At 42.5% G+C, this 27,207-nt stretch overlaps 1 protein-coding gene across 2 annotated transcripts; it reads left to right on the top strand.

The window, feature by feature from the left end:
- The first annotated feature begins 4,236 nt into the window (after positions 1 to 4,236).
- Positions 4,237 to 16,271, top strand: LOC139369616 (bromodomain-containing protein 1-like). Of its 2 annotated transcripts, none has more exons than XM_071108881.1 (12): positions 4,237 to 4,528; positions 5,934 to 7,314; positions 7,459 to 7,615; positions 9,508 to 9,639; positions 9,878 to 10,006; positions 10,157 to 10,469; positions 10,629 to 10,898; positions 11,052 to 11,549; positions 11,687 to 11,813; positions 12,065 to 12,195; positions 14,228 to 14,382; positions 14,563 to 16,271. In XM_071108881.1, exons 2-12 carry the CDS (start codon positions 5,951 to 5,953, stop codon positions 14,575 to 14,577), a joined length of 3,291 nt encoding a protein of 1,096 aa, XP_070964982.1. In that variant the 5' UTR covers positions 4,237 to 4,528; positions 5,934 to 5,950; the 3' UTR covers positions 14,578 to 16,271. The 2 variants fall into 2 exon arrangements, with proteins under 2 accessions (XP_070964982.1, XP_070964990.1); XM_071108889.1 differs by having other exon boundaries at positions 4,245 to 4,528; positions 5,945 to 7,314.
- Positions 16,272 to 27,207: the final 10,936 nt, after the last annotated feature.

The raw sequence follows: 27,207 nt of genomic DNA, 5'->3' as shown, positions 1-27,207 counted from the left end.
ATATACGCTGTTTGCCATCTGACCGGTACAGTTGAAACCATGATTCATCAGTGAAGAGCACACTTCTCCAGCGTGCCAATGGCCATCGAAGGTGAGCATTTGCCCACTGAAGTTGGTTACGACGTCGAACTACAGTCAGGTTAAGACCCTGGTGAGGACGACGAACATGCAGATGAGCTTCCGATATGATTCTGACAGTTTGTGCAGAAATTCTTTGGTTGTGCAAACCTACAGTATCATCAGCTGTCCGGGTGGCTTTCCCCAGACGATCCCGCAGGTGAAGAAGCCGGATGTGGAGGTCCTGGGTTTGCGTGGTTACATGTGGTCTACGTTTGTGAGGCCGGTTGGACGAACTGCCAAATTCTTTAAAACGACGCTGGAGGCGGCTTATGGTAGAGAAATAAACATTAAATTCTCTGGCATGGCAACATCTCTGGTGGACATTCCTGCATTCAGCATGCCAATTGTACTCTTCCTCAAAACCTGAGACCACTGTGGCATTGTGTTGTGTGACAAAGCTGCACATTCTAGAGGGGGCTTTTATTGTCCCCAGTACAAGGTATACCTGTGTAATTATCTCGCTGTTTAATCAGCTTCTTGATATGGCACACTTGACAGGTGGATGGATTATCTTGGCAAAGGACAAATGCTCACTAACAGGGATTTCTGCAGAAAATGTTATACAAGCTTTATGTACGTATAGAAAATGTATGGGATATTTTATTTCAGCCCATGAAACATGAGACCAACACTTTACATGTTGCATTTATATTTTTGTTCAGTGTAGCTTTGCCACCTATCTGTCATACATAATTCCCCCAAGTCATAATGACACAGACAGATTTGAGTTAGTTCTGAAGATAATGACTCTGGCCTATCTGTACAACACTACAAATAATACTTACATATAATGTTGAAGTCGGAAATTTACATACACTTGGGTTGGAGTCATTAACTTGTTTTTCAACCACGCCACAAATTTCTTGTTAACAAACTATAGTTTTGGAAAGTTGGTTAGGACATGTACTTTGTGCATGACACAAGTAATTTTCTCCAACAATTCTTTACAGACAGATTATTTCACTTATAATTCACTGTATAACAATTCCAGTGGGTCAGAAGTTTACATACACTAAGTTGACTGTGCCTTTAAACAGCTTGGAAAATTACAGACAATTATGTCACGGCTTTAGAAGCTTCTGTAGGCTAATTGACATCATTTGAGTCAATTGGAGGTGTACATGTGGATGTATTTCAAGGCCTACCTTCAAACTCAGTGCCTCTTTGCTTGACATCATGTAAAATCAAAAGAAAGCCAAGACCTCAGAAAAAAAATTGTAGACCTCCACAAGTCTGGTTCATCCTTGGGAGCAATTTCCAAATGCCTGACGGTACCACATCCCTCTGTACAAACAATAGTACGCAAGTATAAACACCATGGTACCACGCAGCCGTCATACCGCTCAGGAAGGAGAGGCGTTCTGTCCCCTAGAGGTGAACGTACTTTGGTGAGAAAAGTGCAAATCAATCCCAGAACAACAGCAAAGGACCGTGTGAAGATGCTGGAGGAAACAAAGTATCTATAAGCCACTGCTCCAAAACCGCCATAAAAAAGCCAGACTACGGTTTGCAAATGCACATGGGGACAAAGATCGTACTTTTTGGAAAAATGTCCTCTGGTCTGATGAAACAAAAATAGAACTGTTTTGCCATAATGACCAATTGCCACCAAGCTTCAAATTCCGGACTGATGTCTTGAGATTTTGCTTCAATATATCCACATAACTTTCCTCCCTCATGATGCCATCTTTTTTGTGAAGTGCACCAGCCCCACCTGCATCAAAGGACCTCCACAACATGATGCTGCCACCCCCATGCTTCACGGTTGGAATGGTGTTCTTCGGCTTGCAAGCCTCCCAACTTTTCCTCCAAACATTTGGAGGAACATTTGGAGGAAAAAGGGGGAGGCTTGCAAGCCGAAGAACACCATTCCAACCGTGAAGCATGGGGGTGGCAGCATCATGTTGTGGAGGTCCTTTGCTGCAAGAGGGGCTGGTGCACTTCACAAAATAGATGGCATCATGAGGAAGGAAAGTTATGTGGATATATTGAAGCAAAATCTCAAGACATCAGTCCGGAATTTGAAGCTTGGTGGCAATTGGGTCTTCAAAATGGACAATGACCCCAAGTATACTTCCAAAGTTGTGGCAAAATGGTTTAAGGACAACAAAGTCAAGGTATTGGAGTGGCCATCACAAAGCCCTGACCTCAAACCTATAGAAAATGTGTGGACAGAACGGAAAAAGCGTGTGCGAGCAAGGAGGTCTACAAACCTGACTCAGTTACACCAGCTCTGTCAGGAGGAATGGGCAAAAATTCACACAACTTATTGTCGGAAGCTTGTGGATGGCTACCCGAAAAGTTTGACCCAAGTTAAACAATTTAAAGGCAATGCTACCAAATACTTATTGAGTGTATGTAAATGTCTGACCCACTGGAAATGTGATGAAATAAAGAAAAGCTTAAATAAATCATTCTCTCTACTATTATTCTGACATTTCACATTCTTAAAATAAAGTGGTGATCCTAACTGACCTAAGACAGGGAATTTTTAAATGGATTAAATGTCAGGAGTTGTGAAAAACTGAGTTTAAATGTAATTGGCTAAGGTCTACGTAAACTTCCGACTTCGACTGTACATACTGCACTACTGCCATTGTCGATATAATTGGAATGAGTAGAATGGATATTCCCATTTCAAACAGTGCTGGTTGGGGTGGACAGCAAGTAGCCTCTTTTCACAGCCAATATATCTCCAACACTTTGTTTGTTATCCTTTGATGTGCATTCTAAGGTGGAGCACTCCCAAAAATGACCAAATGTGATTGGATCTTCTTCGATTCTAATTCTACAGTCAAAATAATCTCTGTACATACAGAAGCTCCCAGATTGCTTTTCAGCAACATATCAACATCTTAAAGCACCCAACAGCGCTCTTGCCATCGCAGTGGAACTGTTGCCTGGTTGCATGGCTGCCCTCCTGACGTTCTTTGGGACTGTAAAGTTCGAACCTGGGTAAATTTCGATCTGCAAAAAATGAATAATTTAGTCATATGCTGTAAATGACTAGAAAGCACTGCAAGTACAGTAACATAAGTCGTTTTCAAAACTTTTACACCACAAATTATAAACCTACAATAGTTGTCTATGCCATCTCAATCTAATCTCAAAATGAGATGGCAAATGTAATCTACAGTAGCTACAAGAAACAACAAAGTAGTGATAAGACACTGAATGCAATTAGAAAATAAATCATCCCTACTTGTGAGATTTATGTATGGTTTTTATATGTATACCATTAAAAATATATATACATTTCAAAGCAACAAATGCATTGAACAAAAAACTAATGTTCTGAGTACATTTTGCATAATGAAAATACATATCTTTATTATATTTTTTTGTATGGGGGTGTGAGATTTATATACACGACCATTCAAAAGTTTTAGAACACCTTCTAATTCAACGGTGTTTCTTAATTTTTTACTATTTTCCACATTGTAGAATAATAGTGAAGACATCTCAACTATGAAATAACACATATGGAATAATGTAGTAACCAAAAAAGTGTTAAACAAATCAAAATATATGTCATTCAATTTAAGTTGATTTTACAATTACACTGTACAACTACAAAACAATATGCCGTAAATGACCACTTCCACCAACTGTTAATATGAACATTTTCTAACCAAAAAACAATGTAATTCAGTGTCCCCCAGTTAGCATACTCTCAAATAATCTCAAAGTAACTTCAAACCAAGTAATTTCAAATTCAATTTGAAAAGAATCCTGAATAAATAAACATTTTTTATTTCACCCTGGTCATGGCCCTAAACAATGTAAAAATATGTGGAATTGCAGCAAATTATATATTTTTTAATGTCCTGGGGATGTTGTCTCAATTTGGGGTAGAGAAAACGACATCCACGATAGGAAATCTCAATCCAAGCTATAATCAAACATTAACAACCCTACCACCACCAGATTTTCCCATCGTATTTGCGATTCCAATAGGCAACCAGCCACCCTGGACCTTTGTGGGAAACTTTGTGCTACGAAACGTTAATTTAACAAAAACTTGACCCTTCTAGCTAAAACTCCCCCCACCTCCTTGATGTTTGCAATTTCTTTTCGCTGGGACGTAATCACGTCATGCCGTAACTGGGGAGCCGCACAACCGCATTGTTGTTGGCGAAAAGAAACCAGGGGCTGCTAGCTACTGATCGTTAGCAAGTCGCAAAAGGACATTAGTATTTGGTGGCTCTTCAGAAATATTTATGTTTGTAATAGAATCGAATTTGGAATTTAGACCGTCGTCGTTTAAATTTATAATTCAAAGCTGCTCGAGCGGTGCCCGTTGGATGAGAGGATTGTGTGTGGATTTACTGCTGCTGCTCTGCAGGCCACATCGCCATTGCTTGCAAGCGCTGCTGTTTTCAAAAGCGGAATTACTGAAAATACAAAGGTAACGTTAGATGGCTATAGCCGAATTTGCTGTCTATGCACATATGTATGCTTTTCAGAACAACCTAAATGCATTTATACAAATGGATTATACATTCTAGTGAAGAAAATGTTAACTTAAACGTGACCGAATCGACTCGGATTCTTGTTTAGTCGGACGCCATATTTCCTTCCTTGGTTTATTGTGAACGTTAGCTAGCTAGCTCTTGACTTGAGGCCGCTGGCGCTACTTTTACGGGATCCTCCTCTCATAACTCAATATACATATTATTTATGTCTGGCTCAACCTTCAACTAACGTTACTTCTAAAGCTATGTAGGTTATGCGTCTTACTAGCTAGCTACTAAGTTAACTACTACGTTAGGTGGCCACAATACATTGGCTTTACGCTAGCAGTTAGCCAGCTAGCCTAAACCTATCAAGGCAACTCTACCATAACGATAGCTATCTAGATAGTTGTGTTTAAGTAGCACAATTTAGCATTGCCAGGATAGCTAATTGGTTAGCTATTTATTTGCTGAAAGTTGACTAACGTTAGCTAGGCTAGCTAAATAGTTGTTTAGCAATTATGTCAACTTAATAAGATGTTGCGCGCAAGGGACTTCCCATTTGTTTCTCCCGTCTCACCCCCTTCGTTACAATGTGTTCTGTTAGTTGAGAATACCTACATTTGTTGTCAGTGGAATTAACCAAGAACAGTCGCCTGGTACCATTTGGAGTCATAAATCAGCTGCTGTGTTTGGCTTTCATTGTGTAGTGTGTACATGCCCAGAGTCTGCCAAATATTTCAATGACTTTGTCTCTTCGAAAAAGAGATGACAGCTCAGGCAAACTGTCTATTTAGCTACTCTTCTGTTTAGCATGTATTTTGAATGAATGCTCAACTACGAAATTAATAGTATCTGTTCACTTATTATGCAGCAAACAGTTAGCAACACTAATATTTTATACCGTTTACCTTCCAAATAATTTAGAGTAGTTACAAATATTTAGTTTCTGATTTCACAGAACAACAAGAAAGGTATGCCTCTCCACACTTCAAGTAGGCTAGTTTGGGACTTTGGGTGAATATAAAAGTTAATTAGGCTCATCCTAGGTTACTAGAAGCAAATTGGCACAGGTACTGTAATAATATATTCCTATCCAGGTTGTGGAGAAATTGCATTTATTACAACACCTACTTACATTTATTTCCCGTCTGCACACCATAAGGAAGTAAAAGTGATGACACATTGTATTCATCCATGCCATGATATTTGTCATGTCAATGAAAAGCCTTCTGTTATGTCCACTCAAAAAAATAATAGACAACTGAAACCAAGAAAGAGAAATTGTGACTATTGATATATTACAGTCTTGGTTGGTATTGGCCTAAGTAAAATCTCAATCAAAGTGGGTTTTCTTAGCATTTTTTTAGGTCTTCATGATGAAGAAAAAAGTACGGCATTATAATCGCATGTCCACGCCCCAGAGGCCCCCCTCTCCCATCAAACCTTCACCGAACAAGGAGACCCTGACATACGCCCAGGCCCAGCGCATGGTGGACCTAGAGATAGATGGCCGCGTGCACAGGATCAGCATCTATGACAAGCTGGATGTCATCGCTGACGATGATCCCACGGCCCAAGAGATCATGGAGTGCAACAGCAACAAGGAGAACAACGAGAAGCCCCAGCAAGTGCTGGTGCGCTCGGTGAGGCTCAAAAACAACCAGCAGAAGAAGAGCGCCGCCCTCACCACCACGCATGGGGCTGCCCCGCAAGGGAGCGCCCTCCTGGAACCCAAGTTCCGCGCAGTGGAGTACAACCTTCCCGCGGTGCCTCGGCGGCCCTCCATATATTATAAGTATTCTGAGAAGACTGCCGAAGAGCTGGATGAGGAAGTGGAGTATGACATGGATGAGGAGGACTACGCTTGGCTGGATCTTCTCAATGAGAAGAGGAAAAGTGAGGGCGTCAGTCAGGTGTCCCAGAACCTTTTTGAGTTCCTTATGGACCGCTTTGAGAAGGAGTCCTTCTTTGCCAGCCAGGGTCGGAGCGACCCGCAGACCCTCATCGATGAGGATGCTGTGTGCTGCATCTGCATGGATGGAGACGGACAGGACAGCAACGTCATCCTCTTCTGTGACTCATGCAACATTGCCGTGCACCAGGAGTGCTACGGTGTTCCCTACATCCCTGAGGGCCAGTGGCTGTGTCGCCACTGCCTCCAGTGCCCCTCACGACCCGCTGAGTGTGTGTTCTGCCCCAACAAAGGCGGTGCCCTGAAGAAGACTGATGATGACCGCTGGGGCCACGTGGTGTGTGCCCTGTGGGTGCCAGAAGTGGGCTTCTCCGACACAGTCTTTATCGAGCCCATCGACGGTGTCAGCAATATTCCGCCCGCCCGTTGGAAACTCACCTGCTACCTCTGCAAGGAGAAGGGTGCCGGGGCCTGCATCCAGTGTCACAAGGTTAACTGTTACACAGCCTTCCATGTCAGCTGTGCCCAAAAGGCCGGCCTCTACATGAAAATGGAGCCTGTCAAAGAAGTCACAGATACGGGGTCGCCCACTTTCTCTGTGAAGAAAACAGCCTTCTGCTGTGCTCACACTCCTAAAGGGTGCACTCGGAGACCCCTTGCTATCTACAAGGAAGGCCATGCTAAAAACGGTGTCTGTCACAAGAGGGGCGACAAAAGAGGGATGACGAGGTTAAAAGGGTGGCAGAAGAAGAAGAGCAAGAGAATAGTGGTGGTGCCTGAGGAAGAGGCTCCAGCTGTGCCTGGGCCTAGTATAACCCCCAGCAGGTTGGCATATTATTTTTTTACTTCATTTGTCTACCAATAACTCAATATTTTCCTAAATAACAAATCTCCCAATGAATGTGTGAAATGTGCATTAAAAAGAATAATCCTGTGTCTGACCAATGCTAACATATTCTCCCCTCTCAGTTTCGACACGATCCTCAATCAAGTGTCTGTCCAGAAGAAGAAGGCGTTTGTGGAGCGGGTCCTGAGCTACTGGATGCTGAAGAGACAGTCGAGGAACGGCGTGCCACTGATCAGGCGGCTACAGGCCAACCCTCAACCCCCTAAACCAGAGCAGCCGGTCAGTGTAATTGTTTAGTAGTTTTCATGGTATCCGAATCCTTGTAATAGACAATTGTCTGCTTTAAACATGTTGTTTTTAAACCGCTCTCCAGTGCTTGGAAATCAAAATAAAGCACACTAATACTTGAATTGAGAAAAAGACAGTTTCCTGTGTCTAGGCCTTTTTCTCAAAAGTAGGTTTTTGGATGCTAGAGATATGGGCCATTTATCCATTTCAATATAGACTATAAAAGAAGAGAAGACATTTAATAGAAATTTGCCTAGTTTGTTGGTCAGTGGAGTAAAAAAAAACAAATAGATCACAGTCGATGTCCATTGAAGGTACAGTGCATCAGCAAGTATTCATACCCCTTTACTTATTCAACATTTTGTTGTTACAACCTGAATTCAATATTGATTAAGTATATTATTTTCCTCGCCCATCTACACACAATACCCCATAATGACAAAGTGAAAACATGTTTTTACAAATGTTTTCACATTTATTGAAAATGAAATACTGAAACATCTAATTTACATAAGTGTTCACACCCCGGAGGCAATACTTTGTAGAAGCACCTTTCTGGGTAAGTCTCTTAGAGCTTTCTACACCTGGATTGTGCAACATTGGCCCATTTTATTATTTTCAAAATTCTTCTAGTGCTGTCAAAGTGGTTGTTGATCACAGCTTTGACAACCATTTCAGGTCTTGCCATAGATGGTCAAGCAGATTTAAGTCAAAACTAACTCGGAGACTCGTGAGCATTCACTGTCTTCTTGGTAACAACTTTGGTGTGGATTGTGTTTTAGGTTATCATTCTGCTGAAAGGTGGTTCATCTCCCAGTTTCTGGTGGAAAGCAGACAACCAGGTCTTCCTCTACGATTTGCCTGTGCTTAGATCCATAAAAAAAATCCTAAAAACCTCCCCATTCTTTAACGATTACAAACATACACATAACATGATGCAGCCACCACTATGCATGAAAATATAGAGAGTGGTACTCAGTAATATTTTAAGGCAAAACCAATACAACACTTTGTATTCAGGACAAAAAGTTAATTGCTTTGCCAAAATGTTTGTAGTATTACTTTAGTGCCTTGTTGCAAACAATGCAGGTTTTAGAATTTGTATTTATTCTGTACAGGCTCCTTTCTTTTCACTCTGTCAATTAGGTTAGTATTGTGGAGTAACTACAATGTTGTTGATCCATTCTCAGTTTTCTCCTATCCCAGCCATTAAACTCTGTTTTAAAGTCACCACGGTGAAATCCCTGAGCAGTTTCCATCCTCTCCGGCAACTGAGTTAGGAAGGACGCCCATGTCTTTGTAGTGACTGGGTGTATTGTTACACCATCCAAAATGGAATTTAACAACTTCACCGTGCTCAAAGGGATATTTAACGTGTGCTTTTGATATTTTTACCCATCTACCAATAGGTGCCATTCTTTGTGAGGAATTGGAAAACCCTCCTGGTCTTTGTGGTTGAATCTGTGTTTGAAGTTCACTGCTCAACTAAGGGGCCTTAGTGTGGGGTACAGAGATAAGGCAGTCATTCAAACATAATTTAAAACACTTATTGCACACAGTGAGCCCATGCAACTTTAGGCTTGCCATAACAAAGGGGAAGAATAATTATTGACTCAAGACATTTCAGCTTTACATTTGTAATTAATTTGTAAACATTTCACAACACAATTCCACTTTGACTTTGAGGTATTGGGTGTAGGCCAGTGACATCTCAATTTAATCCATTTTAAATTCAGGCTCCAACACAACAAAATGTGGAAAAGTCGAGGGGTGTGAATACCTTCTGATGGCACTGTAGCTCTTTGTCATTTTCTGCCGCCTTACCTGAGATTAAGGCCTTGTGGATGTTAATTAAAATGCCCTTTTGGACACTGATGTTACAGGACCGCAGGGTGGAGGATAATCGAGTGATGAAGGAGCAGCTAAAGGAATGGCACCGCCTACGCCACGACCTGGAGCGAGCTCGCCTACTGCTCGAAATGATCAGGAAGAGGGAGAAGATAAAGAGAGAGGAGGTACAGAGAATTGGTCTCGGTTTTTCATTCTCATAACCCCAGTAGTGAAATAAGAATGTTTGTGTGACAGCATATCAATGGCTAGTAGTTGTAAGCCCTCCTATCAATAAAATTAGGTCAAATGAATTTCCTTTCAAAAGATAATCTGCATTGTTAAAAGAGCTTTAGAATTGGTTGTTGGATCCCCTTGTAAATGTTAGTATACTACAGCTTTGTGCTATGTCCTGTAACCATTCAGATGAAGCTCCAACAGTCTGTTCTAGAGGTACAGCTCACACCCTTCAACATTCTACTACGAGCTGTCCTGGACCAGCTTCAGGAGAAGGACCAGGCCAAGATCTTTGCCCAGCCTGTCAACGTTAAAGAGGTATGGTCCCCCATACCCCGAATTGAATGTTACTTTCACAAATGAAAAACAAATGGTACCCTCACAGAGATTGTATATCGTTCTATTTAGTTATCTGTGTACCTTTCACATAGCATCGTGTTTTTTATTTTATTATCTCTCCATCCTCAGGTGCCTGACTACTTGGACCACATCAAGAACCCAATGGACTTCTCCACCATGAGGAAGCGCATTGAGGCCCACGGCTACAAGAGCCTGGTGGAGTTTGAGGCCGACTTCAACCAGATCATATTCAACTGCATGAAGTACAACGCCAAGGACACGTTCTTCCACAAGGCTGGTCTGCGTCTACAAGACCAAGGCGAGGCCATCCTCAGGAAGACTCGTCGGTATGCAGAGCGAATTGGCTTTGACTTTGTCAGCGGGATGCACCTCCCTGAGCCGCCCAAGGTGGAGGCTCTTCCCCCTTTCTCCTGGGACGATGGTAAGGACATTCTACAGATGTTTACTTCTCCATTTATCTTGTACACAGCCTAAGTTATATGCTTGCACACAGCGATTGATTTATGTTGCTGTAGTATTGGGGAATGGGGAAATGTTTTGAGCTCAGCCAACTAAGTTGTTGCTTGTGTGTGTCTTGCAGTGGACCGGATACTAAACCCAGCCAACCGCCAGCACATGTCTTTGGAGGAGCAACTTAAAGGGCTGCTGGAGAAGCTGGACCTGAGCAGTGCCATGAAGTCCAGTCCGTCTCGCAGCAAGCGACTGAAGCTGCTCAAAAAGACCATCACAGATGTTCGCAGCGAGATATTCCTAAAGACGAGGCACCCCGCTTCCGCTTCCTCTGAACCGAAACCAGCAGATACTGAGGATAAACCGCTGCCTTCCACTGGACACAGCACACAGGAAGAAGGTACATATCGGGCTGTCCTAAAGCTATGAATTGGTTCATTTTAACCTTCTTTATATCTTACTTGATGAACTGTAGGCTATTAGCTAATGATTGTTTGTTCCACATGTCAAAATAATTTTCATTTTCTACTGTGCTTCTGTTTTGATTGTATAGGAGGCAAGTCTTTGCCCCCACCAAAACTAGAGCCGTTGAACTCTTCGCCGCCGCTTGTCAACTCAGACAGTCATTCAGAACCTCCCATGCTCAAGCCCATCAAATCCAATGCAGACAAGAGCCAGAAGACCTCCAAGTGCAACGGTGTCAAGACCGCTACCTCTGTACCCCAGGAACCCGTCAACGGGCACATCTGTAACCCGCTGTTCCCAGTCAGTGACCTCAGTTTCGTGGCCACCTCTATGCTCGCAGAGCCCTCTGGCACGGGCAACAGGCGGACCAATGTGCTCTTATGCAAGTCCAAGAGTGCTAGCCTGCAGAAGCCCCCAAGGACAGCAGAGCACTTGCCCGGCTCCCCGCCGCTGGGGGCCAAAACCTTCCTCTCTGTTGTCATTCCTCGCCTTGAGACCCTCCTTTTACCCAGGAAGAGGACCCACAGCTCCAGTGGAGACTGTGACGAAGATGAGGAGGAATCGCCCATCAAGCGCCTTGACACAGGTAAAGTCCAGTGTTAATATGCAAATGTCCCCCTTTTCTTCTCATTCATGTACAAAATTCATATTTTTGGTTTGCAAATGTCATAGTAATGGAGAGGCAAGTGTGTGTGCAGGCTCTGACCATTTCGTTGTCTCCAGGACTAGCTAATGGCTTTGTTGTTGAGCCAGAGAGCGAGGCTAGCCCCAGTAGGCCGCTGGAGCCTCGCCGACGCTGTGCCTCTGAGTCCAGCATCTCCTCTAGCGGCAGCGTGCTGTGTAGCACAAGGTATGCTTGTTAACACCTCAGCACAATGGCAATAATGCAGACTCTCTGCTGGCAGCACTCTGCTGTGTAGCACCAGGTACAGGATTGGCAGTGGGCCTACATCACAGTGCCACGTTAATGTAGTATCTAGATCCTCCAGCAGCTGTCTGTAGTCTATCATCACTTACCAGGCAAAATGTTGCATTCGACTATTAGCGCATTTGCCATTTGCTCTCAGTAGCCTCCTCGGTTTTCCTTTGTTTTTACTGTAGCACGGTCAGAGTGCCAAAAAACGGAAAAGGGAGGCCATCCATGGCACGTAGGAGCACAGTGGACGACAAAAACGCTCTCATCACCTGTATCGAAAATGGGGACTTTACCAAAGCCGCTAAGATTGCAGCAGGTGAGACACTGGTTCTTTCTATAAATAAATGGGAAGACTGGACTTATATTATGAATGATAAATGTATAAAAAAAATTGTATCCTTCTAACATTTCTATCTGGAATATCTGGCTAAGTCCTCTTGTCATTGCCTGCTACCCAAAGGCTTGTTCATAGTAGTTTGTTTTTAGCTTTGGAATTCTACCACTTTCAATAACTCATCGGCCAGTAGACATCACGGAATTACGCTGTTCTTACATTAATTGACTTCCCATGGACCACAAGTCTCAGCTTAGAAAAGTAGAGGGTAGCCTGAAATCCAGACCTGCTAGTGGCAAGGAGTGGAAGGTCAGCACAAATTGACTCATACCCAGGCTAAGTAGAGGGGCTGTTTTTGTCCCGAAGTATGTTTTATTGATATTCATAGAATGAGTGTTAAGCAAGTTCTGAGATTGATAGCAGATATACACTGAGTGTTATATAACATTAGGAACATCTTCCTAATATTGAGTTGCACCCTCCTTTGCCCTCGGAACAGCCTCAATTCGTTGGGGCATGGATTTTACAAGGTGTCAAAAGCGTTCCACGGGGATGCTGGCCCATGTTGACTCCAATGCTTCCCACAGTTGTCAAGTTGGCTGAATATCCTTTAGGTGGTGGACCATTCTTGATACACACGGGAAACTGTTGAGCGTGAAAAACACAGCAACTGCGTTGCAGTTTTTGACACTCAAACCAGTGCGTCTAGCACCTACTACCATTCAATGGCTTGCCCGTTCACCCTCTGAGTGGCACACATACACACTCCATGTCTCAAGGCTTAAAAACTCCTTCTTTAACCTGTCTCCCCTTCATTTACAATGATTTAAGTGGGTTTAACAAGTAACATCAATAAGGGATCATAGCTTTCACCTGGTCAGCCTGTCATGGAAAGAGCAGGTGTTCCTATTTTGTACACTCAGTGTATATAGTCTTGTGAGTGTGCATATAATCAATGCAAGATAGTCTGGGGAACCAATGTATTTTGATTTAGACAAGAATATGTGTGCCAGCATGTGTGTGTTCCTTGGTAAGAATGCATCTGAGCACAGTGTGACAAGTGACATGAGCTTGTTTGACAAAGGACAACTGAGGCTTCCAGCACTCTGCGTTCTAACACTGGGGCCAGGGCAAACTTTTTATTTTTTTAAACAACCCTTATTCGGTCACCATCTTGTCCTAGTGGCCTGAGCTGACATGCCCCAAGGCACCAATGATCTCCTCGTCACCCAGTCTAGACTAAGAAATCCTACTTCCTATACATAATTCAGCAGTTTTCAGTCATCTTCTACTCTGTCGCAAACAAAGTAATGGTTAGCCTCTACAATTCACATTGTTTCAAAATTCCTACAACTAAAACTGTATTTCAGTGTTTTGATGCCCTGTAATACTTCCCTGTGTGTGAACGTACTGTATGTTCATGTTTTTGTGTGTCCTGTCAGTGTGAGCATGGCTTTTAGAGTAGTCTCTTGTCTGTTTGCAGTGAACCCCCCATAACTTGCTTGTCATTATTCCTGCTTCCGTAGAAGTTGGCAACGGAAATATTTGGATGCCTGCTAGTGCTGCAACATATGTACTGGAACCCCTTAAACTAGTTTGGGCAAAATGTAGTGGATATCCCTCCTACCCCGCCTTGGTGAGTTTGAGTGAGCGCATGTCCCAGACTGGCCAATGCCCATCTATATATGTCCCATTTCCATCCATTCCTCTCATCGTAAGTGGTGTAGCTCGTGTTTGTGCACGCCCTGCAGCTAGCTGCTCAGCTTCAGTGTGTTGTGGGTGGTTTGAGTGTGTTAGGAGTCACATAGATTGCTTACTGCTTACAGCTATCTGGGTGACTCAGATAGCATGACATCTGTGTGTGGTAGTGTGTGTCGTCAGTGTGTGATTGTGTTAATGTACGTTCCTGTCCACCAGTTTGAACCTTTGCTGCACCACTACCAGGATTCCCCTGCATCCTCTTGTTTTCAGGTCACTACAACCAATCACTTCTCTCGCCCCCTCCCCCATGCAGATCATAGACCACAAGATGCCGAGGGCGGGGTGTCACCACAACGGGGTCTCTCTCCCTCTACCCCCTCTGGACGTCCTCAGGGTCGGCGAGCAGATGCAGTACAGGTCCGAAGAGAAACTCTTCCTCGTCCACTTCTTCGACAACAAGCGCAGCTGGTGAGACGACACTCCCCTTCTATAGTTTGACACTTGTAATAATCTTCAAACGTGGCCAACAGTTTATTTTTAATCAAATAGTCAGTGCTCAGGTTATCTTGAGTTGCAATGGCAGTCAGAGGTAATATGATGTAGCATAATTCTAGCATCATCCTAATGATACGTCACTGGCTTTGACAGGCAATGGCTTCCTAGAGCCAAGATGGTTCCCTTTGGTATCAATAAGACTGTGGACAAGATCAAACTGATGGAGGGCTGCTCCTCTGGCATCCGTAAAGCAGTGCAGACCGCCTTTCATCGCGCTGTGAGCCACCTGAGCCAGGTCAAGGACAAGCCTAGCAGCAAGCCCTGCAATGTGGACTAAACCTGCTCATGCATCCCCTCACCTCTAGGTGGAGCCCTTCTTCAACTCTCCTTAGTTTACTTGATATTCCACAGCAGTCCCAGTATTCCTCTAACACACACACCCTCTCTTCGTGTTTACTGTGTACTGGGGTAGAATCTAAAGCCCTCAAGTAAGTAGCCCTACGGTCTCTTGGTGCAGGTTTCCATTCCACCTCGTCTTGATTATATCAACTGAGCTGCTCATGGGTAAATGGTATGTGTATGACACCACTACACGCATGCTCCCTTTTAATCTATTCCATTCTAAAAACTGTAACTGGCAACATGTAATATCCACATGAATCAATGAGCTATGCAACTGAACTCAAGCGATTTGGGTTGGCGTGTGCAAAAAACCTTAATACAGAGTCCTAGAACTGACTCACGAAAATCACTGGCCTAACCTGATGAATGTTGAATTTCTGTCCTGTAATATGCTGCACCTTTCACTGCTGCAACTTTCACTTCCATCATGATTCTCACCCTCACTCTCATTTCCTCTCTGCAGTTGCCCTGTACTTAACCCTGTAAATACCTGTACAAGGCGTGACACTAATTTATTCTGTTTTCAGTTATTGGTGCTGCGTGTTCACTTTCTTGCTATTTATGCTGTAGGGGTGATTCATGTCAGCACTATGGTGCTTATTAAATATTTGCTGGTGCTACAACCTGTGCAAGTCTTGGCTACAACTGAGACTCATCCAGGGCAAAACATATATACTGTATCGATTGAACGTTTGTTTTTATTTCGGCTACTTTTTTTTATGGTTTCTTAAGTTATTGAAGTTTTATGGACAAGCTTCTCTCTGCATTATTGTGGTTTTTAAATACAATAATGTTTTTATGGGAATTAGTGTGTTTTGTTTGTACATATTTATATAAATCTATATAATTGTATACATAAGATGCTTTCAATGTTTAAAACCAGAAAGTGCATCATTCACACAAAACCAAAAATTTGCTGCCCAGATTTGATTCATTTTATTTTTTATTTTTTTGTGTGTGTGTGTGTGTGTGTGTGAGAGAGAGAGATATGTGAATAACCTGTAAAAACGTTGTCTTTGTTCACAATGGTTTTGACTGTGTTACAGGGACCTATACCATGACCATAGGTGAATGTGCCTGTACTAATTTATTGTAAAGGAGAAATGTATATGCATTACTTTATATAGAAAGAATTGTAAGAGATGCTATTGTCTCACTAGGAGCCAACTGTGTAAAGGCCATTTTTGCATATTGTTTGTTTTAATCAGAGGCATTAATCTTAAAGGTGGGGTGATAGAATCCATTACGTTTTATTCAGTTAGGAGGATCTGGGGTAGCAGTGGGTAGATTTGTTTTTTTCAAAATCCATTTTTGTATGGATGTTCTGTAAATAGACTTGATCCTGGTCTTATTCTCTGGGAAAACCACATTATAGCCAATGGGAGTGGATGCTGGCAAAGTCCAGTATGTTTTTATATAAAAACACTGAAAATAAAATAAAAATGGTATTGAATCACTGATTTTCTGTGTGGTATGGATTTTTGTGTTCAATGAAATTAAGACAATTACATAGACAACCACAAGAAGGAGCTGTGCCACCATTGTATGGAGTGCAATTCATTTAAATTATGTTTAACCATGGCCCAGGGCATTGTGGAGCAGGTCAAATCACAAGATCACCTTCATCAATACATGATGGTACAATCATGATAAAAAGTTGCTGTCATAAAGTAGCCTAATTGCCCCTTTCAAAACATTTAATTCCTTAAATCTCTTAAAAGCTTTGACATTGATCTGTCATTACGTTTCTTTTGTTAAAATGACAATCTAGCAAAAAATGTGGCTTTTCTTCAGAATTGTATGCCAGGCATCACATAGTCCATGCAGTGGGCTTTACAGCGCCCACATCTCCCCTCAATCAGATGCTAATTGTTCGGGGAGGAAGGCTGCAGCAGCATGAGCCGGAGAAAGTCAACCAACCATGAAGATCAATCTCCCAGCATCAACCTCATCAGAGAACTTTTGACTGAGCTGCATTTTCTAATCCGCTAGCTCAGCGGCAGCCCCTCTTGTGTGGGGGGGGGGGGGGGGGGGGGCTGCTGTAAAATTATCTGAAACCCCAGCATGTGAGTCTCTGTGACAACCGGGTATTTGAGAATTCATTATTTATGCATGCCATGTCTCAGTCAACATACTTGGGGAAGGAAGGCGACACCTGCAGAGGGAGAGTATGCTAATTTCATGCTGAAAAAGCTGTAACGGGCAGTGTAGGTCATGACCCCTGAGTCTTGGTCAAAGATGTCAGTTCTTCAGAGACCCATCACTTTTTTTTCTCAAAGACACTGCAAATGTAACATTAAATAGTGTAGATATGTGAAGGTTGGATACTAGTGAAGAGGCTAAAGGTATTGGTACAGTCATGGCAAAGGAATCCAAGTGTTTTTATATTTAAAAAAAGACTAGACGGTACATAGTAAATGTAAATCTAAGACACTCAAATTAGTATGGTATGGTTACATAAGAAAGAAGGTTACTTCTCCCTTATGATGAAAGGAGGGTGGAAGGGTGGACATATAACACGAATGTCTAGCAATCCAAAGGTTGCGCATTTGAACCTCATCACAAGCAATTTGAGCTAATTTGCAACTACTTACTGTTAAGCTACTTTGCAACTACTTAGGGGTTAGCTAATATGCTAACTTTAACCTAACCCCTAGCCTAGCTAAAGTTAAAGCTAACGTTAGCCACAACAAATTGTAATTCGTAACATATAAGAAATGGATGATGGACATACACAAATTAATACATACCATACGAAACGTAACATATCAGACTAAATAGACTCCAGCCACCCAAGTCATAGACTTATCTCTGCTACCACATCGCAAGTGGCATCAATGCACCAATTCTGGAAACAACAGGACCCTGAACAGCTTCTACCCCCCAAGCCATAAAACTGCCAAATAGTTAGTTAAATAGCTCACCAATAGCTACCCGGATTATCTGCATAGACCCTTTTTGAACTCTTTTGACTCATCACATACGCTGCTGTTAATGTTTACTATTTATCCTAGTGCCTTTATCCCTACTTTTAGGTACATACATAATCTACCTCAATTACCCCCTGCCCCTACACATAAACTTGGTACTGGTACCCCTTGTAATATAGCCAAGTTAGCGTTACTCATTGATTATTTATTCCTTGTGTTATTATTTTCCTATTATTTCCCTTTTTTTTCACTCTGAAATTGTTTGGAAGGGCCCGTAATTATGCATTTCACTGTTAGTCTACATCTGTTGTTTACAAAGCATGTGACAAATCACATTTGATTTAAATTGATTGAGAAAGATTTACATTTACTATGTAACGTCTACTACTGAGTCCAGGTTGTATTTTATCTCCCTCACCAACTTTAAACATCTGCTATCTGAGCAGCTAACCGATCCTCGGTATATAGCCCACCCATTTTACCTACCTCATCCCCATACTGTTTTTATTTTATTTACTTTTCTGCTCTTTTGCACACCAGTATCTCTACCTGCACATGTTCATCTGATCATTTTTCACGCCGGTGTTAATCTGCTAAATTGTAATTATTCACTCCTATGGCCTATTTATTGCCTACCTCCTCATGCTTTTTGCACACAATGTATATATTTTTTCTACTATGTTATTGACTTGTTTATTGTTTAGTCCATGTGTAACTCTGTGTTGTTGTCTGTTCACACTGCTATGCTTTATCTTGGCCAGGTTGCAGTTGCAAATTAGAACTTGTTCTCAACTAGCCTACCTGGTTAAATAAAGGTGAAATAAATAAAAATAAATAAAATTGTAACAAGGCTCCAAAGAGGGAAAAGCAAAAATACAGCTATAATAATCATTTGGTGGTGCTGATATTTGTCCTTATACACACACAAGTGTGTAATTGAAATGTGTTTCTTGCATATCCCAACTGCCCCTGAGGCACCCCCAGAGAGTGGGGTCACAGCCTGGAGCAATTTGGATGAAGTGCATTGCTCAAGGAACAGCAGCAGATTTTTCACCTTGTCGGCTCCACTATACGAACCTGCGACCTTTTGGTTACTGGCCCAACGCTCTAACATTGAGGCTTCTTGCTGCCCTGCTGATTTAAAGAATGACAACTAACCCTGCAAAACTCATGCAGAATAAAGTCCAGAAAGGTTACCTGATATTGGGAAGTTAACACTGGCCTGTGGGCTAGGCGCAGCCATTCAACCCCAATCTGATTCTGAATCGGAGATTTCCATAAACTTGCCAGATAGCTGCTTATATAGCCCCGCCCATACCTTGAAGTTAACAAGGCAGGTAATTAGCCACATGAATACATTTTAAACAAGAACATTTCCACAGCATATCATTCATTTTACATATTATATTAATTATTCGATATATAAATGCTGAACACATTACTTGTATCACTGGCAAAACAAAAATAGGCATATAGAGCTCGCCAGCTTGTAGTCCTAAGAACAAGAAATGAGTTACCTCTTTTTCGTTCAGCCATCCCTATGGGGAAAATGAATGGGGAAAGAATTGGTTAACACAGGTTCAGGAGATTATATAAGTTTTGTTCTATGAGATAATATCAGACAGTTAACATGACCTTAATGAATGATGTGCTTTTTTTAAAAATTACATAAATGCTTCAAACCTCACAAAAAGTGACATTAGCTGATGAAGATTATCTCACTAAACAAAACGTATAAGATCTCCTAAGCCTGTGATTACCACAGACCTTAATTTTGGCGTTCATCTCCACATAGTCTTTGTGCAACAAACCACGGCGGAGTTACTGCTTACAAAAAGATGGCATTGCTATTTCTCTCTATATCACGCCCTCTCCAAATAGAGTAGCGCCTCTGCAATGAACAGGCGCTCAATCAGGTGCAAGCATTCTCACAAAGGCAAGAACGCACCAGTAGGCTACGTGCTGCATGTTAGTCAACCACGCTGTCCTGGAGAACTCAAAAACACACAGACAAGATGCAAGTTAATTAATGGTAATGCCAGACAATGTAAACAAATATATTTTAAAAAGTTATTCCTATTTTTGAGTTGATCAGGCATCATATTTCATGGCTGATGTTTCAAACACAAACCAAACAAAACAATACAACATGGCCCTAACCGACCTTTAACCCGGCTACTGCTAAATGAGTCAATGGAATGTAATGTCTAGGCCACAGGAGGCTGCTGAGGGGCTTATAATAATGTCCTGAGCGGAGCAACTGGAAACCATGTGTTTGATGTAGTTGATACAATTCCACTGATTCCACTACAGTCATTACCACGAGCCCGTTCTTCCCAATTAAGGTGCCACCAACCTCCTGTGGTCTAGGCCTAGAGTCAGTGGAGAACCGCTATGTGCTTTTCTTCAGGTAGGTATAGCTGGCTGGTAAACACAGTTAATATGAGAAGCAATTTGGGCTGATTAGCGACTCCTATTTTACTGATTCATTAAAGCCCCAAGCCAAGGTCAGAGACCCAAGGTTGTTTGGGCAGAGACATGATTCTGTTTCAGCTGACTGCCTTGAGGGATGAGGAAGGACCCCATTTCAGGTCAGACGTGATGATGAAACCCACCCCTTACAACTGTATTCTGACTGTACCCCATTCTTGAATTGGTTAGTCTCTGTCAAAAGACTTTCGAAAACTATTGGCAGGAATTGAACATGCGGTTTCTCTGAATGGCAGCTTAGGGGCAGTGTTACCCAAGGAAATGTAGCCAAGCGCAGATGCCAATGGTGGGAGTACATGCACAGAGACATATATTTGTCACAACAGGTGTAGACCATACTGTGAAATGCTTACTTACAAGCCCTTGACCAACAATCTAGAATTGTAAAAAAAAGTAAGAAAAAAATTCACACACAACAAAATAACAATAATGAGGCTATACACTGAAGGTACCGGTGCCGAGTCAATGTGTGGTGGTACAGGTTAGTCGAGGTGGTTAAGGTAATATGTACATGTAGGTAGGGGTAAAGTTACTATGCATGGATAATAAACAGAGTAGCAGCAGCGTAAAAAAGGGGGTCAATGTAAATCCAGGTTAACTGTTTAGCATGGCTTGGGGGTACAAGCTGTTAAGGAGCCTTTTGGACCTAGATTTGGTGCACTGGTAATGCTTGCTGTGCGGTAGCAGAGAGAACAGTCTATGACTAGGGTGGCTGGAGTCTTTGACAATGTTTAGGGCCTTCCTCTGACACTGCCTGGTACAGAGGTCCTGGATGACAGGAAGCTTGGCCACAGTGATGTACTGGGCCATACGTACTACCCTCTGTAGCGGCTCGCAGTCGGTTGCCGAGCAGTTGCCATACCAAGTGGTGATGGTGCAGCTGTAGAACTTTTGTTGATCTGAGGACCCATGTCAAATCTTTTCAGTCTCCTGAGGGGGAATAGGCATTGTCGTGCCCTTTACATGACTGTCTTGCTGTGTTTGGACTATGATAGTTTGATAATGATGTGGACACCAAAGAACTTGAAGCTAAGCACGCACCCCTGAGGGGGTCCCGGTGTTGAGGATCAGCATGGCAGATGTGTTGTTGCCTACCCTTACCACCTAGGGGTGGCCAGTCAGGAAGTCCAGGATCCAGTTGCAGAGGGAGGTGTTTAGTCCCAGGATCCTTAGCTTAGTGAAGAGATGTGAGGGCCCTATGGTGTTGAACACTGAACGGTAGTCAACGAACAGCATTCTCATGTAGGTGTTCCTTTTGTCCAGGTGGGAAAGGGCGGTGTGGAGTGCAATGGAGATTGCGTCATCTGTGAATCTGTTGGGGCGGTATGCAAGTTGTCGTGGTTCTAGGGTTTCTGGGATGATGGTATTGCTGTGAGCTATGACCAGCCTTTCAAAGCACTTCATGGCTACAGACGTGAGTTCTACTGGGCGGTAGTCATTTAGGCAGGTTCCCTTGGTGTTCTTGGGTACATGGACTATGGTGGTATGCTTGAAACATGTAGGAATTACAGACTCGGTCAGGGAGAGGTTGAAAATGTCAGTGATGACACTTGCCAGTTGGTTAGCGCATGTTCTGAGTAAGCATCTTGGTAATCCTTCTGACCCTGCGACTTTGTGAATGTTGACCTGTTTAAAGATCTTACTCACATCGGCTACGGAGAGTGTGATCACATAGTCGTCCGGAACAGCTGGTGCTCTCATGCATGAACCAGTGTTGCTTGCCTTGAAGCGAGCATAAAAGGCATTTAGCTCATCGGGTAGGCTCGCATCACTGGGCAGCTCGCGGCTGGGTTTTCCCTTTTGTAATCCATAATAGTTTGCAAGCCCTGCCACATCCAACGAGAGTCAGAGCCGGTGTAGTAAGATTCAGTCTTAGTCATGTATTGACACTGTATTGCCTGTTTAATGGTTCATCGGAAAGCAGAGTAGGATTAGTGTCCTGCTCCTTGAAAGCGGCTGCTCTAGCCTTTAGCTCAGTGTGGAATTTGCCTGTAATCCATGTCTTCTGGTTGGGATATGTCAGACAGTCACTGTAGGGACGAAGTCGTTGATGCACTTATTAATGAAGCCGTTGACTGACGTGGTATACTCCTCAATGCTAAGGGATAAATCCCGGAACATATTCCAGTCTGTGCTAGCAAAACAGTCCTGTAGCTTAGCATCCACGTCATCAGAACACTTCCGCATTGAGCGAGTCACTGGTACTTCCTCCTTGAGTTATTGCCTATAAGCAGGAATCAGGAGGTTAGAATTATGGTCAGATTTGCCAAATGGAGAGCAAGGGAGAACTTTGTACTGTATGTGTGGAGTAAAGGTGGTCAAACATTAACAACAACAAAAAAGTGCTCACATTCCAAATAATAAAAATAATAATTATAATATGCAGTTGCAGATAATACAGATTACGATTCAACTATAACCAATATTAACATACAAAAATTGAGAATATACAGATTTACAGTTCCAATGCTTCTACAATACTACCTTCTGCCGAAGTCATTGCCTCTCCTTGTTCGGGCGGTGCTCGGCGTTCGACGTCACCGGTCTTCTAGCCATCATTGATCCTTTTTTCATGTTCCATTGGTTTTGTCTTATCTTCCCACACACCTGTTTTCAATCCCATTCATTACCTGTTGTGTATTTAACCCTCTGTTTCACCTCATGTCTTTGTCAGAGATTGTTTTATTGTCAGTGTAGTGTGATTGTTGTATAGGTGCGCGTCGGGGTCCTCTTACCCATGTTTGTGTGTTTATGTACATTTAGTGTTATGGAGCATACTCCGTGGACTTTATTAAAAGACTCCATTTTACACTCCATTTGACTCTCCTGCGCCTGACTTCCCTGCCACCTATTACACCTACGCATGACAACCTGTTTGTAAAAATATCCCAAATATCATGGAGCTTTCTGGGGCTTTCTTTCTCTCTATATAAGTACATTTTTCAAGAGCCAGGCTTGACGTTGTAACGACTCTCCTCTTCTTCTGATAAGGAGTAAGAGATGTCAGACCAATGTGCAGCGTCGTAAGTGTCCATTTTAATATATAAAACTCAACACTACAAAATAACAACGTGACTGAACAAACGAAAATCGAAACAGTCCCGTATGGTACAGACACAGGAAACAATCACCCACAACTCAAAAGTGAAACCAGGCTACCTAAGTATGGTTCTTAATCAGGGACAACGGGTGACAGCTGCCTCTGATTGAGAACCATACCAGGCCAAACACAGAAATCCCAAAACATAGAAAAAGGAACAGCGACTGAAATGACTGCAACACTCAACAAAGAGCTGCAGTTAGTTTCAGAGTGGGTGGCAAGGAATAAGTTAGCCCTAAATATTTCTAAAACTAAAAGCATTGTATTTGGAACCAAACACTCACTAAACCCTTAACCTCAACTAAATATTGTAAGAAATCATGTGAAAATTGAGCAGGTTGAGATGACTAAACTGCTTGGAGTAACCCTGGAATGTAAACTGTCATGGTCAAAACATGTTGATGCAGTAGTAGCTAAGATGGGGAGAAGTCTGTCTATAATAAAGCGATGCTCTGCCTTCGTATCAACAAGGCAGGTCCTACAGGCCCTAATTTTGTCGCACTTTGACTGCTGTTCAGTTGTGTGGTCAGGTGCCACAGAAAAGTACTTAGGAAAATTGCAATTGGCTCAGAACAGGGCAGCATGGCTGGCCCTGGGATGTACACAGAGAGCTAATATTAATAATTATATGCATGTCAATCTCTCCTGGCTGAAAGAGGAGCAGAGATTGACTTCATCGCTACTTTTATTTCTGAGAGGTATTGACATGTTGAATGCAACGAGCTGTCTGTCTAAACTACTGGCATACTACCCATGCATACCCCACAAGACATGCCACAAGAGTTCTCTTCACAGTCCCCTCTTCACAGTCCCCCAGAACAGACTATGGGAGGCACACAGTACTACATAGCGTCATGACTACATAGAACTCTATTCCACATCAAGTAACTCATACAAGCATTAAAATTAGATTGAAAATACATATTAAAAAACACCCTATGGAAAGGCGTTCCTCCTCTGGATAGTCCAGATGGTCATTGGCAAACTTCAGACGGGCCTGGACATGCTCTGGCTTGATCAGGAGGACCTTGCGTGCGCTGCAGGAATTTAATCCATGACGGCGTAGTGTGTTACTAATGGTTTTCTTTGAGACTGTAGTCCCAGCTCTCTTCAGGTCATTGACCAGGTCCTGCCGTGTAGTTCTGGGCTGATCCCTCACCTTCCTCATGATCATTGATGCCCCACGATGTGAGATCTTGCATGGAGCCCCAGGCCAAGGGTGATTGACCGTCATCTTGAACTTCTTCCATTTTCTAATAATTGCGCCAACAGTTGTTTTCTTCTCACCAAGCTGCTTGCCTATTGTCCTGTAGCCCATCCCAGCCTTGTGCAGGTCTACAATTTTTATCCATGATGTCCTTACACAGCTCTCTGGTCTTGGCCATTGTGGAGAGGTTGGAGTCCGTTTGATTTAGTGTGTGGACAGGTGTCTTTTATACAGGTAACGAGTTCAAACAGGTGCAGTTAATACAGGTGGAGAACAGGAGGGCTTCTTAAAGAAAAACTAACAGGTCTGTGAGAGCCGGAATTCTTACTGGTTGGTAGGTGATCAAATACTTACTGTATGTCATGCAATAAAATGCAAATGAATTACTTACAAATCATACAATGTGATTTTCTGGATTTTTGTTTTCGATTCCGTCTCTCACAGTTGAAGTGTACCTATGATAAAAAATTACAGACCTCTACATGCTTTGTAAGTGGGAAACACTGCCGATTTTGCAGGTTATCAAATACTTGTTCTCCCCACTGTACATGGAATTGGTACTGTAGATATGTGGTAATGGTGGAGTAGGGGCCATGTCACACAGTGTGTTGTGAAATCTGTGAATGTATTGTAAATTTAAAATGGTATAAACTGCCTTAATTTTGCTGGACCGCAGGAAGAGTAGCTGCTGCTTTGGCTAATGAGGATCCATAATAAATACAAATACAAATACAGGGCCACTTGATGTTCAAAATATGATGTTTTAATTCCACTAATTGACAGGTGGGCCCTTCATGCCAAAAAGTCACAATTGGATTCGAAGAGTTCTACCTTTTGTTGCTAGGGCTGTTGCTAAAACCTGCAAAATGTTGACTGGATTACGTAATGAGCATCCATTGTTGTGCTGGATGCTTGGCTCTATTTTACCGCTTAGCGGTTGCGAAGGAAGGAGGGAGGACACGGCAGTTGTAGTTCTATTTCACCTCAAAAACGCTCGCTCAGTCTGCGCAAAATAATTACCTCAGAATTTGTCTCCAAGGATGGTATTTTTGACAGTGACAACCTGCTGACTACCTGCAGCTTCAGAGTACCCGAAAAGACTGGAAAGAGAACACTCTTTATTTATCATATATTTGTCTTTATATAAGAAAATATTGTTAAATAGGAATAAATAATTTAAGCTGTTTTTAGATTGACATTGCTAGCTATTGTACTTATTTATCTCAGCCTCCCTAGTCAGCTAGCCAGATAGTTTTATTTATCTAATGTTAGCTAGCTACTGTAACTGTTGTTGTAGCTTGCACTTCAACGGCATCCCTCGAGGAGATTTTATTTTATCTTTCCAACGAGGCGAAGTACTATGAAGGCACCACTGATCTTGACAAGAGGCGCAACATTCAGAGAAAGGATAAAAGTGAGAGAGGGAGAGAGAGGTGGGAAGAGAGTGGAAGACAGACAGAGAGATGGGGAGAAAGAAAGAGAGAGAGAGAAAGACAGCAGTGCAAATGTACTTAGACTAGAGTTTTTCAGCAACTTTTATCTTCCAACTTGTTAGGCAATCATATGTACCTACGGGGGAAGGATGGCCAGCCACACAGGAGGGTGATTTTTACTAAGGAGGAGGCCGTGCTGACCGAGATGCATGCTGGCCATTTTGGAGTGAAGAGCATGATTGCCAAAATCAACCTACTCTTCTTCTGACAGGGAATTGTCAAGGAGATGGACAGCTGGGCAAGTGAAATAACCTTTTGTTTATCTTTTTTTTTTCTTAAAGTCAGTACCCTGTCTAGCCTGCCAGAAGTTTGAGAGGGCAAAGACTGTGGCACCGGAGATGAAGCCCATCAAAGTTGTTTCACCATGGCACATGAACGGTAAGTGTCCCAATTCCATTTTTTTCCAGATAAGTTATTTTGTAATGGTTGTTTTATTTGACCTCAACAGGGTTCAATATTATAGAATGTGTGTGTGTCTGTCAAAAACCTTATAAATATGAAAATCTGCATACTGTATGAAACAAATAAGGTGTAGAAAAAAATAAATGTTCTCTCTAACACTTTAAATGTTAGGGGTGAACCTCATCTGACCGGTTTAAATGTTAGGGGTGAACCTCATCTGACCGGTTTAAATGTTAGGGGTGAACCTCATCTGACCGTTTTAAATGTTAGGGGTGAACCTCATCTGACCGTTTTAAATGTTAGGGGTGAACCTCATCTGACCGGTTTAAATGTTAGGGGTGAACCTCATCTGACCGGTTTAAATGTTAGGGGTGAACCTCATCTGACCGGTTTAAATGTTAGGGGTGAACCTCATCGGACTCCAGGTAAGGCAACAGCTGGAGTCTGACTATGACTGATCACTTTACCAAGTGGGTGGAGACAATACGCATTAACATCAGTAAATGAAGAGTATGTGATTAACTCTAAATTCCCTTCTGTAACCCATTAAACAGGGTGATTGGAACAAAAATCGATTTTCATTTTGTATGATACCCATCAAGGACAAGACTGGAGAGGCCACCTCCCAAGGCGATAATGGACATCTTTAACACCCACGGTTCTCCTGAGGTTATCTTGAGTGACTGAGGTCATGAACGCCAGAACAAGGTACGGATGTTATAAGTTATTTTCTGGTGTATTTTTTTATTTGTTACAATTTGTTTTTGTTTTTTC

Source organism: Oncorhynchus clarkii, chromosome 2 (assembly GCF_045791955.1).
Source record: "Oncorhynchus clarkii lewisi isolate Uvic-CL-2024 chromosome 2, UVic_Ocla_1.0, whole genome shotgun sequence".
Lineage (NCBI taxonomy): Eukaryota > Metazoa > Chordata > Actinopteri > Salmoniformes > Salmonidae > Oncorhynchus > Oncorhynchus clarkii.
Note: the sequence above shows the minus strand (reverse complement) of the source record. Positions and strands in the feature narration are given on the sequence as shown.

Bases quoted from the DNA above. Each gene is read 5' to 3' on its own strand.
- LOC139369616 (XM_071108881.1), top strand. From the start codon at position 5,951: ATGATGAAGAAAAAAGTACGGCATTATAATCGCATGTCCACGCCCCAG. The intron at 7,616-9,507 runs GTCAGTGTAATT...CTGATGTTACAG, and splicing joins CCCCTAAACCAGAGCAGCCG to GACCGCAGGGTGGAGGATAA. The intron at 12,196-14,227 runs GTGAGACACTGG...TCCCCCATGCAG, and splicing joins AGCCGCTAAGATTGCAGCAG to ATCATAGACCACAAGATGCC.